Consider the following 12,300-nt stretch of genomic DNA (forward strand, 5'->3'; position numbering starts at 1 on the left):
TTTTAAGTCGGCATTTTATTTGTAAATATTTCCTAAATTGATAATAGTATATTAAAATAATATTAGCTTTATGAGTAAACAAATTAATAAAATACAAATTTATAAAGTAAAAATAAATATGTCAGAAAAATAACTATTATTTTAATACCTATTTTTTTATATATTAAAGTTATTTTAAAAATTTATATAAAAAATAATTATTGTTTTACATTAAAAGGATAAAACTTTTAAATTTTAATAATTATTGATAACAGTACGATATTTATGAACATTCTTTAAATTCAAATTTTTGTATGTGTTTTGCGTGTATGTGCAATATAAAAGCACAGAAATATATCGTATGATATCGTATAATACCGTTTTTTGACAACATAATATCAACAACAGAGTAAGACTTTTATTATTTTAAATTTCAGGATTGTCATAGCTTGATTGTCAATTTATAAACTGGCTGAATTTTTTATAAACTTTTATAGATTAATTTTTTCCCAATGTATCTTTGTTTAAAAAGAAATATTATGTAATTTTTACAGAATAATTTATTTTTTATTAAATTTAAACATTCTTTACAATCTCATAAATGATTTTAATGATTTCTGATTTTCAATCATTCTCTTTACGCTTGTTATCTCTATTTCTCTATATTACCTGTTTTTATTATATGTAAGATAAATTCAATTGTTTAATGTCGAGATTCAATGAATTTAACGTAGTAACATATATATATATATATATAAATCTTGCTAAAGCAAAGAAACTCTGTTCTTATATATAATACGTTGGCAAGTTAAATATGATTTTTTTCAAAACATTTTATTTGATCAAAATATTTCCAACACACATTCAAATCATTTTTCTACATAGTTTCCACTAATATCTAAGGATAAATATTTGCAATCAGATTGGTTTTTCTTTATTCTCATATCATAAAAAATAATGCTACATGTGTCTGACAATTTGCAATTCTTGCAATTTGGATATCTGTTCAAATAAAATATTTTGATCGAATAAAATGTTTTACAAAAAATTTGGTTTATATTTGACTTGCCTACGTTATATTAAAAATTCTTTGTTATATTAAAAATTAAAATTTTTATAAAATAATATATTTTTGGTTCGTGAATTTATTAAATATTATTTAAATATTTTTTATGAAATTTTGATTCTCTCAGTCATTTCTTACGGTTTTATATTTGTCCACATTACTTGTTTTTATTACATATCAGATAAAACAGTTTTTTGCCAAAATACATTACATTGATATCTATTTAATCTAAGAAGCATAACGTCTACAATTACGTCCTTGATAATAATAATATCAACAAAAATAGATATGATCATGGCTTGTTAATGTATTTTTTGCTTTTAGTTTTACATTATTATTGCAGATATTTTGATCATTAATTTCTAAATAGACTTATAAGTCAATGTATTTTAAATATACTTTTTTTTTAAGAATGTATTATATAAACTTTTAGAAAATGTATTTTTGGCTAGTAAATTTAAATATTTTTAAAATTTTGATCTTTAATTCCTTCTTCATGATTGCTACAGTTCTATATTTGTTTACACTATTTGTTTTTATTATATATCAAATAACACATACACATGACAAATTCTATTTCTAAATACCTTGTTTCGATACTCACCTAATTCAAGAAAGATTATTTTTCTATTTAGTGAAATTTAATCAAGCTACCATTATATCAATCGTTTCATATCTGTATAATAATTGTATAGATTACGTTATATATTATCGTAAGTAAATAAAAGTATTATACAACATTTGAATACATCTCACAGACACACATATACATACACATTTGTTTTCTATTATTTTAAAATATATGTTGACTACGTACTTTTGTAAATTATTAAAATAGTTGCTAAAATTCTCTTAGTTTAATAATCACATTTGTTTGCCAATGCAATACAGCTGCATAATATTTCGAAATAAAATCTTCGTAAATAGCTATCATAAAAAATGAAAATAGAAATATAAAAAAAAGACGACAAAAAATGCATCTCTCTATATAAGAAATCATTTTTTATCAAAATGGGAAAAATTAGCAGTTTAAAAAAAAATAATATTGAAAACCTTGATAACAAAAATTCAAATAAGTGTTGCAAATACTTTGTTCAACAAGTTTTGCATTAAACTCTTAACTTAAAATTATTTAATATAATATGTAAGCTCGTGAACTTATCGATTTTTGAAACTCGTTAAAATTGCTTCATGCAATATTATTATTTTCAAATAATTAAAAATTTATTATCATTAAAATAACTATAATTATCTGATGCCTGAATTACTATATCCTTGTTGACTACTTATTTAACAATTTTGTTCTTTGTATACACATCCATACACAATTTTATATTATATTAACAGATATATGACAATAATGCCTAACAATCCCCCAATATTTTCAACGAGAAAAATCGATTTGTTTGTACCTGAACGTGAAGAGCTTGCTTCAGGTAAATATAAAATAATTGTTATTTAATTTGTAATTAAAACATAATTATTATTACATATATTTCACGCACATTCAGTTCTACAAAATGGACTTAGGTACCATTTTGTAGAGGCTACAGTCGAATGGGTGGATTGTCCTGATCTGACTCAAGAACCTTTCAATCTTGCCACATCAGGTGAACAAAAAAAAAAATTAATAATGTTTTGTAAAAAATATTGAAAATAATGAGACTTTTTTCTCTTTTTTTGAATTCATTAAATACATAAAATACATTGAATTTACACGATACCTAACAACAAAAATTATATACATTTCAGGCAACAATCTATATCTTTATTGCCTTTATGAATTTTGATAAAATTACTTAGAAATTTATTTTTGAGATTTTAAACATCTAAAAAATTCATGAAAAGTCGACGACTTACATTAAGATAAAAATGTTTATTTATAGGATTATGTGGTGATGCGGTAATTTCGGAAATAAGTGGTATGTCTTACCTGTTTCCATTTATGGAATCGGAATTTCAATACAGTATTAAAAGAATTATAAAAGAAATTTATAATAACTTCAATAATGGCTTGATCATTGGAGCAAGTATTTGTTTACGTCTACAACAACAATATTTGGTTCAATTAGGCGAAGTATATATTATTGAAACTTTTATGCAAAATAGAATATTAACTATTGTGTTTTATTACTATTTTATTGTTAGCTTTATCTTAATATTTATTTATTTATCATTAATTTTAATTATATGCTATAATACTGATAATTCATAAAGTTATTAAAGTTTCATTCTTTTATATTTACTTTACACGAACGCTATTTTTGTATAGCTTATTATGAACGCATCCTTCTCACGAATAACCGAAGATGATATAGAAATAATAAACAAAAGCCACCTTGCATTTCTCGATGAAACAACAGGAAGATGTGCACTAGAGTCGATAACTAATTCCGATCCTCATTGCTATCCACACGGCAATTTTTTCATTAGTGAAGGAAAGCCGGGACAGGTTCTTAAAGTGCGGGCTAAGAAACGCATTGGTTTGCAATTTTTAACGGCATTACAGTATTCACTTGAGAAGAAATACTCCAGTGGTATTTATCCAAAACTAATCGGTGAGAGAAATAATATAATTAAATGTTTTTCTTTTTATATATTAAACAAATCTTATCAATTCTAATAAAAAGTACTAATTTTAAATGAGAATCAAGGTTTCCCTCTTCTTTTGCAGGTATAATGTGATTACATTGAAAAATTGCTGGAACTAAAGTTTATTATTTTGTAATAAAAAACAGAATATATTAATTTTATTTTATTTTTTAAAAACAAAATTTTTTATATTACTTTATTCGATAAGTAAAACACTTCAATTTAGCTTCTTATTAGAAAAAATTAACATAGAGATGTATAGATATAATAATTTAATTTTTTTTGTCTTTTTGTATTTTATACAATTTTTGTGATAATTTGATTAAAAGATTAAAAATATTAAATATACTTAGATGATGGTTTTTATTTCTAAATAAATAAAAAATAGTTAAAAAAAAAACATCTTTTATTCTTTTATCTGTTTTGTCTAAATCTTGTCAAATTTAAAGTAATATTTTAGTATAGTTTTTTGTTAGAAGAAATTAACATGATGATGTAATGATATTTATTTTTTTTATATATTTTTTTTTATACAACAAATATAGATAAATGATTTTTCTTATATTTCTCGCAGGCTTAGGTGGCACATTTGTAATGAAAAGTGGAAGAGCAAGACATCACATTATGCCATATAACTGGGATAACAACTTAACAAACGCAAGGAGTATTCATAACTGGCTTCATTATTGTGACTTAGATGCACCTTTGGTAGCGGTTGGCACGCTTCTTAGCAGTAACCTTGTTTACAAAGACGCTTGTAAATTTTCTGATCTAGAGGTAATGTCAAAATCCATAAAAATTAAAAGTAATAATATAATCATAAGTATTTACAAGCTGTGTTTTTAGGTATGTGGGCTTACTGAAACCCATTTTCACACTTTTTCCTCTAACGGAGCAGCAGGTGGACACTTTTATACAGATCTCGAATCCATGGATCCAGTAGAATATTTGGGATATTTTTATCCTGCAAGAATATTTAATCATGTCGATCCACGGCCTAGTTGCAATGAACTGATAGATTTTACAGACGTAATGCGATTGGCGACCATCTGACAGATCGCACTCAATTTTAATTAGAATAGTATTGCTGATGCAATTATTGATTTGTTATTTATAAATTTTAATATTAAATTATACTGCTTTTTTAAAGATATCTTATGTATTTTTTTTTATATTTTATATATATTATATTAAATTTTTTTTTTTTTAACAGCTATTTTATGCTTTTATATTATATCTTTTAAATATTTTTTTTCTATTATTATAAAGAAATCTATTATTATTTGTAAATTATAAAATAAACTTATTAATCATACCAATAATAAACTGTACAAAAAATTATTACAAAATAATATAATAAAATGTTCCTCCTGTGTGATATATCAGATTATATTATTTGTATTATATTCATACATTTCTATTGTTATATTTTTTAAAGAAAAGTTTTTTTTTTTAGTTCTATGGATTTATGATTTTTAATGAGTAATACAAGTCTGTGAAATTAAAAATTTTGAATAATTTGCTCTTTCCAGTTAATATACTATGACAAAGTTACTCTTACAAAGTGAAAAAAAAGACAAATAAATAAAAAAAATTTTATTTTTTTAATAGATGCATTTGTCTTCAATTAGGCGATAACCAAGGGGACAGCAGAATAGAATGCAAGTAATATTGGCACGCATTTTATGTGGAAAGTGTGAATATTGTATTTATTGTCATTTTTCTTATTAAAAGTTTCATGGCACTTATACAACTTTTGGATGCATTAAATTATTTAGAAAAAATCATTTTTTTTCTTTTTATATTAAATTCATTATCAGAGTATAGTCAGTATTAGTTTCGCTTTGACAACAACATTAATTACAACAGAACTATTTGAAAAGAGATAAATAATTAAGATTTTGTATATATTTTGTACTTATATTAAATATATGATACAATAGAAGAATTTACCTCGAAAAACGATTAATCAGAGATACAAATGCAAGAAAAATCTCTTCTTTAAACTTATTCTATAGATGAGATATATCTCTTTAATAGCTGACAGTAAATTGTAAAATCCGGTTTGCAAATGTCCGTATTTTACATAGCGCTCATCAGCTCACAAAATCATTAACAATTATTTTTAAAGAATATCAAAGATAGCGGTGATGATTTAAATGGCGCCGACATCTTCTTGTTTCATGACGTTAATTATTATTACTCTTAGAAGAAAGATATAAATATCAAGATATAAATATATAAAAAATAAAGAAATTGAGAGAATAAGAAATGCAAATAAAATTATTATAAGCTAATACAATTAAAACATATATCGAATGAAAATAAGCTAATTTATTTATACCATGGATTCTGATAAAAAATTTGTAATTGTAGTAATGTAAATAATTATTATATAATTTTAATGAGATTTTATTATTAAAAGAATATTATAACAGTTATTCAGATTTAAATCTTAAATTTTTATTTGTTATATTGCTCACACTAAATCTATTTATGTTATTACATCTTCTATAATAAAACATATGTTTAATTTTTATAATATTTATATAATATTATTTAATATTTACATAATATATTTATATAATATTTACATAATATATATTTTTATATTTTTATATAATATAATTTTTGTAAAATATTTTATATAATATTTTATATAATATTATTATACATATTAATATTTTATATAATATTATTATATAAGAAGAAAATTATCTCTAAAGCTTAAAATATAATTTATAAAAAAAGGGTAATGTATTGTCTTTTTTTAGATATGATCTAAATGGATTATAAATATATGTATATAAATAAAACTATTCAAAACTGTTTAAAATAGTTGTTTTCTTTTGTTCGGTTTTTTCTCATGCAGTTATATTTTGTATACAAACGTACATAAATTATTTATAACTTAAAATAAATAAATTGCTGCACATAAAATATTGAGATATCATTTTATATTTTACCTAATTAAATTCATGACGCACAAAAATTTTTACGTAATATGTATCAAATGAAAACTGTAAAATTATTTAATATCTTGTCAAATTTAAAGTAATATTTTTAATAATATTTAAATTCTCAATATTATTAAATATATTAAAAAATAGTCCAAGAAATAGTTTTTCTCTTTTATTAATTTTTTTTAACATTGCATAATTATCATTATATGTAATGATTATTAGCGCTTTTTAACAACAAGGCAAATTCAAGATTTTTAACAATTATGTGCGCAAAGTTAAAAAAGGCGTAAATATTGATAAATGACAGAGGCGTATGCGGAAGTTATTCATCGTTCGTTGAAACAAATTGATTATTTTTATTGATAAAGATCCGAAGTGGACCAAAACATTTGATTTGTTAATTTATATTATTAATATGTTAATCTATATTAAACGCATTAACATTGTTTTTTAAAAACAGTACACAATTATAAAGCTCTAATTACCCGCGTCCGGGCTCTAATTACCTTTTCCTTTTTTCGTATTGATTTTTTTGTGCGGCACGCACTATACGCATGACAAAACCGGCCTTCCTTACGCAACGCCCTAATAATCGGATACGCTATAATTTCTTAAAAATATATATTGACTTTTCATTTTTTATTCAAGCATTAAATATCTGAGAAAAACAATCAAAAGTTTACTTTATTCCATTGTTTGATTAAACTACCCTGCGTGGAAGTTTACTAGGAAAATTTTATCTTGTGTAAGTAATTGTATGTGTATAGGGTGTTACTAATACAGTAGTAGACTGTTTTCTTATAGCTATCGACGGTTCGTCGTCCTCGCTAGTCGCATCTTTTCGTTTGTGTCGGCACGTGTTTCTTGCGCGTTTGACTGAAAAAAAGAAGTTGAAACCGGATGCAGTATAGAAGTTTTATTGAATTTAGTAAGATAATTAAAATCAATCATAATATCATCAATAATAATTGTGTTAAAATAAAACAGATAAATCTTAGAAGATTTGCTGATAAAAAAAGTAAAAAGATAATTTTTATTTTATTACATATTTATATGTTTGTACTTAATTATATTACTTTCATGCTTCAACTATAATACAAAAACAAATTAAATAAATGCATAAATTCATAAAATTTTTTAATTATTTAAAATTTAAAGACTGACATGAACACGATAAGGTCAGTTTGTTTATTTAATTACTCTATATTCTTAAATTATCACATTTCCTTGTTGATTATATTGAAATAGACATATATGAGAAGTTTAAAAAAATTGATAGAAAAAAGATAAATATTATTCGGAGATTTAGCGTAATAATGATAATTTTAAAATCAAAGCAAAATCGATATATATATATATATATATATATATATATATATATATATATCAAGATATATATATATATATATATATATATATATATATCATATATATATATATATATATATATATATATATATATATGTATATATATATAATGTTTGTGTGTGCGTGTGTTAAAAAAAATTATAAATTTAAGTTTATTACTGCAAATTTTTCTAAGACATCTTTTCATTACAAAGTATAAAAGTTAACATAAAATATTATAATAACTAGAACAAAAAAAAATAAGTATGTATTTTCCAGGTATAAATTCGACGCTTCAAAAGAGCAATGACGTGTCGACAAAATTTGACATTTTGGTGTTGCACGCTTTTTCTTCTTTTTGCTTCATCATCGAAATCTCAACAAAATTTCACTCCTGACAAGATTTCTATTGCGGCAACTGATGACAAGCGTGATAATTACATCAAAAATACAAGTATCATAAATATGAGCTTTCAGATAGCATCTGTATCATTTTTGATGTCAACGTGTCTCGTGTATTCCATATTGTCAGAACTCAGGAATGTACATAGCTTCATATTATGCAATTACACCAGTGCAATGTCTGTTGGATACACAATTAGCATTGTGTCTTTTCTAATCAAAGAGGATAGTGTAGATTATTCAGTCTGTATTACAAACGGTACAGTATATTTAAATCATTGCATTAAACCTATGCAATCATTATAACATATATATATATTTTAGGCATAATAATGTATATTTGCGAATTATTTTTAATAAATATTTACCTTTGCACAGTCCACCCCAAACGATTTGACCGGTTGACCTTGACGTTGACCTTGACTTCTAAGAAGGTCAAGATCAAGGTCATTGACCTTTCTTGTGGCTCGGTTAATAAAAAAAGTTTTAATTACTTAAACAAAGTTTATAAATATATGATTTCACATGAGTTTGCAACTTTTTGCTCGAAGTAAGATCGAATCTATATCGCCTTGTACTTCGCGAAACAAGGTTTGCGCGAAACAAGATCAACATCAAGATCAAGCGGAAATCATTTGAGGTGGTTAATAATTGGTGTAAACATATACTTTATTTTTTAATAATAAATTAATATTTTGTGAAAAGTATAAGAAGTTTATGAATGATTGAAATTTTGGATGCATTTTAGTCTATAGCTAATCTGAATAAATATATTTTTTGTGTTTTTAATTTTTTGCAAAGTTATATCTTGAATCGACATTTTATTTATTATCAGCACATTTATGAAATATTTCATCTTTGTTATAAAATTTGAGTATAATTATCATAGTTAAATTAAATCTATTTTTAAACAAAGAAACATAGTAACTTTAAGCCTCCTGTGCATTTCAATTCAATTGGATTAACATGTTATTAATATTTTTTTTTAGCATTTTCTACTTACTTTTGCTTTTTGGCAAGCTTCTTCTGGTTAAGTATAATGAGTTTTGACATGTGGTGGACATTTAGGTAAGTTCTCAAGTATTTTATATGTTATATTTTATTTTTAACTTGTCCCAGTTTAATTTATTTTTATATGATTGATTGATACAACAAAACAATTTTTTATAATATATAGGAATATATTTTATGTTATATATACTGAGAATAACGTAAAGATGGGGAATAATATGACATTTTGAAAAAAAAATCTTTTTTTTGTTGTGACAATGCAAGCAACTGTTTGGCTTATGATACTATAAGTTTAGAGTGTAAGCATAATAATTATGATTTCAAATAAATAGGTCTCTGGAAAATCTTTATTATTGGAGAAAATTTTCCAACAATTACTTATTATTTTCTAAAATTCTATTCAATTTTAAAAAGTAAAAATGGCATATTGGTTAATAAACATTATGAAATATTTATAAAATATTTTTATCTGATCTATAATATTTCACGGTATATATAAATTCGCGATAATAAACTTTCTTTTTTTTAACATTTTTAATAAGCTTTTTAATTCCAAACGTGTTTAATAAACATTTTTAATAAACTTTTCTATTCTTAATAAACTTTCTCTTTTTTTTGAACATTTTCAATAAACTCCCTTTTTTTGAAATTTTTTTGAACATTTTATGAATTTAATATATTATGTTTTTTCTTTTTTATATAATATAATAAAAAGACAATACAGATTGCAATTGTCTTATCTCTACATAATAATATAAATAAATATGTGATAGTATCTAAATATTTTACAAATATATTAAACCATTTTTCGTAATAATTCAGTCGTGTGATTTGTCGTATTATGTAAATTTATTTTTGTAGAACGGATTTTCGAGAAAGCCTTCATCAAAAGCAAACATTATTTTACCGTACATTTACAATGTGATTTTTTAAATATATTTTTTGTTAAATATGACATGTAAATTGCGTTCTGCAGAAGATTCAGTTCGTTACAAAAAAACGTAAGACAACGAGAAAAAAGAAAGTTGGTGTTTTATTCAATCTTTGCGTGGGATTTACCCTTTTTCATCGTTGTTATCACTGTCATTGTGAATTATGTTTCCGAATGTTTGCCGGAGATTTTGCGACCGAGTTTTCGCGAAGGAAATTGCTGGTTCCCTGGTAAATGAACATCTCTTACAGATAATTCTATTAACACCGCATTTTAATATACTATGAGAAATAGTATAATGTTTCTCGTATTATATTTACAGGAACGAAAGAGTTTGTATTGTATATTTACGGATATGAAAGTATTTGCATCATTAGTAGCATTTGTTTATCCATTTCTACGGTATTGAAGATCGCGCGCTACGAAAAAGATATAAGTCATTTGACAGATTCGGAGAGCAAGAGATATAATGACAATAAGAAATGGTTTGTATTCAGATATTTTTGCATCTACGTGTGATAATTTATGCTGTTATATTTTTAACGACATATTTTTACCATCGTCTAGATCTGCATTTCTGATAAAAGACAGAGATGATTATTTGTAGGCGACATTTTTTTTGTGTGCTCAGTTTTTTTTTTACTTACATAATATTTTAAAATAATATACACAAAGATTTTAAAACCTACCATTAAGAGATTTGACCACCCTGACCGATTGAAAAATGGGCTTATTTTTAAAAATCTGTAAATTCGCAAGTATAAAACAAAATTTATTTATTTTTGGCCACATAGTAGATTAAAGTTTCAAAAATGTCTCTTATAAGTTTTAACAAAAAATATTTTAAAATGGCGGCTCTGTAACTGTTGCCGTGGAAGTCCACGCGCATAGCTGGTGGTAAGTTTATCTCAGTTATAATAAATCTGAAAAAAAAAAACTTTTGCTTATTCGTGAATAGTGTGGCTCCATTTTGGAATATTTTTTGTTAAAACTTAAAAGAGACATTCTTAAATCCTAATCTACTATATTGCCAAAAATAAATAAATTTTGTCTTATACTTTCAAATTTACAAATTTTTAAAAATAAACCTATTTGTCGAACAGTCAGAGTGGTCAGACGCCTTAAAACATCAAAATTGAGACTTCAAGCTTTAAAATATTTTCTAAAATTGTTGCCTATGATGATTTTTTCTCGAGTCTTAGCTGGTTGAAAATAGCTCCAATTTATTGAATGTAAAAAATATTCCCTATTTCTTTTTTTCTTACACTACTGCCACTTCAATGTTATTTTGAGAATGTTTTCAATTCTTGAAATGTGACAAATAGTAAATTTAATGAATTTATTTCATATAAAAAAAGTTACATTTTTAAAAACTATCTTAAAAAAAAATTACAACTATCTTTTCTTCTTTTATCTTAAGATTATAATTTGTGCCATTATTTTTTAAAGATAACTTGATTAATAGTGTTTATAATTGTTATTTTATATATATACATATATATATATAAGTATATACACACATATATTTTATATATATATATATATATATATATATATATATATATATATATATATTTGTTTGCAGGTTCATTCTATGTCTGAAGCTATTTATCCTGCAGTTTATTACGATGGGAATAAAATGGTCTATGATGATCTGGCCTAAAAATCCTAATCCGTCCTATTGTTTCTTATGTGTTCTTAATTTAATGAAAATTACGCCGCATTTCTGTGTCTTTATTATTTTTCTATGTAAAAAAGATATCAAGCGAATGTTGTTGAAGCAATTCGGCTGCGGTTTGTTTTTAGATGATCAATGCTCAACAAATGTAACATCGTTAAGTACTTCGTCGTGCATTACGTCAGGAGATATGTCTATGCAGAAAAAGATGAATTCTTGCAAACAAAGAATATGTGAAAAAGATAGGACTGAATTCCAATGTTGCAATGTGCACAAAAAAATTTTATCGCAGAACCAAATCATACACGCATGCACAATGATTAGCAATTAA

The 12,300-nt window shown here is 23.9% G+C and overlaps 2 protein-coding genes across 3 annotated transcripts; both read left to right on the plus strand.

Annotated features, from left to right (window-relative positions):
- Positions 1 to 1,644: 1,644 nt before the first annotated feature.
- Positions 1,645 to 4,944, plus strand: LOC126849634 (ester hydrolase C11orf54-like). 2 transcript variants are annotated; one of them, XM_050591647.1, is made up of 7 exons: positions 1,645 to 1,758; positions 2,393 to 2,481; positions 2,557 to 2,655; positions 2,932 to 3,122; positions 3,318 to 3,603; positions 4,212 to 4,414; positions 4,484 to 4,944. In XM_050591647.1, exons 2-7 carry the CDS (start codon positions 2,397 to 2,399, stop codon positions 4,688 to 4,690), a joined length of 1,071 nt encoding a protein of 356 aa, XP_050447604.1. In that variant the 5' UTR covers positions 1,645 to 1,758; positions 2,393 to 2,396; the 3' UTR covers positions 4,691 to 4,944. The 2 variants fall into 2 exon arrangements, with proteins under 2 accessions (XP_050447604.1, XP_050447605.1); XM_050591648.1 differs by having other exon boundaries at positions 3,318 to 3,582.
- Positions 4,945 to 7,445: 2,501 nt separating this feature from the next.
- Positions 7,446 to 12,300, plus strand: LOC126849586 (G-protein coupled receptor Mth2-like). The gene is made up of 6 exons (XM_050591549.1): positions 7,446 to 7,528; positions 8,227 to 8,608; positions 9,339 to 9,417; positions 10,337 to 10,521; positions 10,614 to 10,776; positions 11,877 to 12,300. Exons 2-6 carry the CDS (start codon positions 8,254 to 8,256, stop codon positions 12,298 to 12,300), a joined length of 1,206 nt encoding a protein of 401 aa, XP_050447506.1. The 5' UTR covers positions 7,446 to 7,528; positions 8,227 to 8,253.

This window comes from Cataglyphis hispanica, chromosome 5, assembly GCF_021464435.1.
Source record: "Cataglyphis hispanica isolate Lineage 1 chromosome 5, ULB_Chis1_1.0, whole genome shotgun sequence".
Lineage (NCBI taxonomy): Eukaryota > Metazoa > Arthropoda > Insecta > Hymenoptera > Formicidae > Cataglyphis > Cataglyphis hispanica.

What these genes read in the sequence shown, in the direction of transcription:
- LOC126849634 (XM_050591647.1), top strand. Translation starts at nt 2,397, where the DNA reads ATGACAATAATGCCTAACAATCCCCCAATATTTTCAACGAGAAAAATC. An exon ending in ACGTGAAGAGCTTGCTTCAG is followed by an intron (nt 2,482 to 2,556) that starts GTAAATATAAAA and finishes ACGCACATTCAG; the next exon opens with TTCTACAAAATGGACTTAGG. An exon ending in GTAAATTTTCTGATCTAGAG is followed by an intron (nt 4,415 to 4,483) that starts GTAATGTCAAAA and finishes CTGTGTTTTTAG; the next exon opens with GTATGTGGGCTTACTGAAAC.
- LOC126849586 (XM_050591549.1), top strand. Translation starts at nt 8,254, where the DNA reads ATGACGTGTCGACAAAATTTGACATTTTGGTGTTGCACGCTTTTTCTT. An exon ending in AGGAAATTGCTGGTTCCCTG is followed by an intron (nt 10,522 to 10,613) that starts GTAAATGAACAT and finishes TTATATTTACAG; the next exon opens with GAACGAAAGAGTTTGTATTG. An exon ending in TATAATGACAATAAGAAATG is followed by an intron (nt 10,777 to 11,876) that starts GTTTGTATTCAG and finishes ATTTGTTTGCAG; the next exon opens with GTTCATTCTATGTCTGAAGC.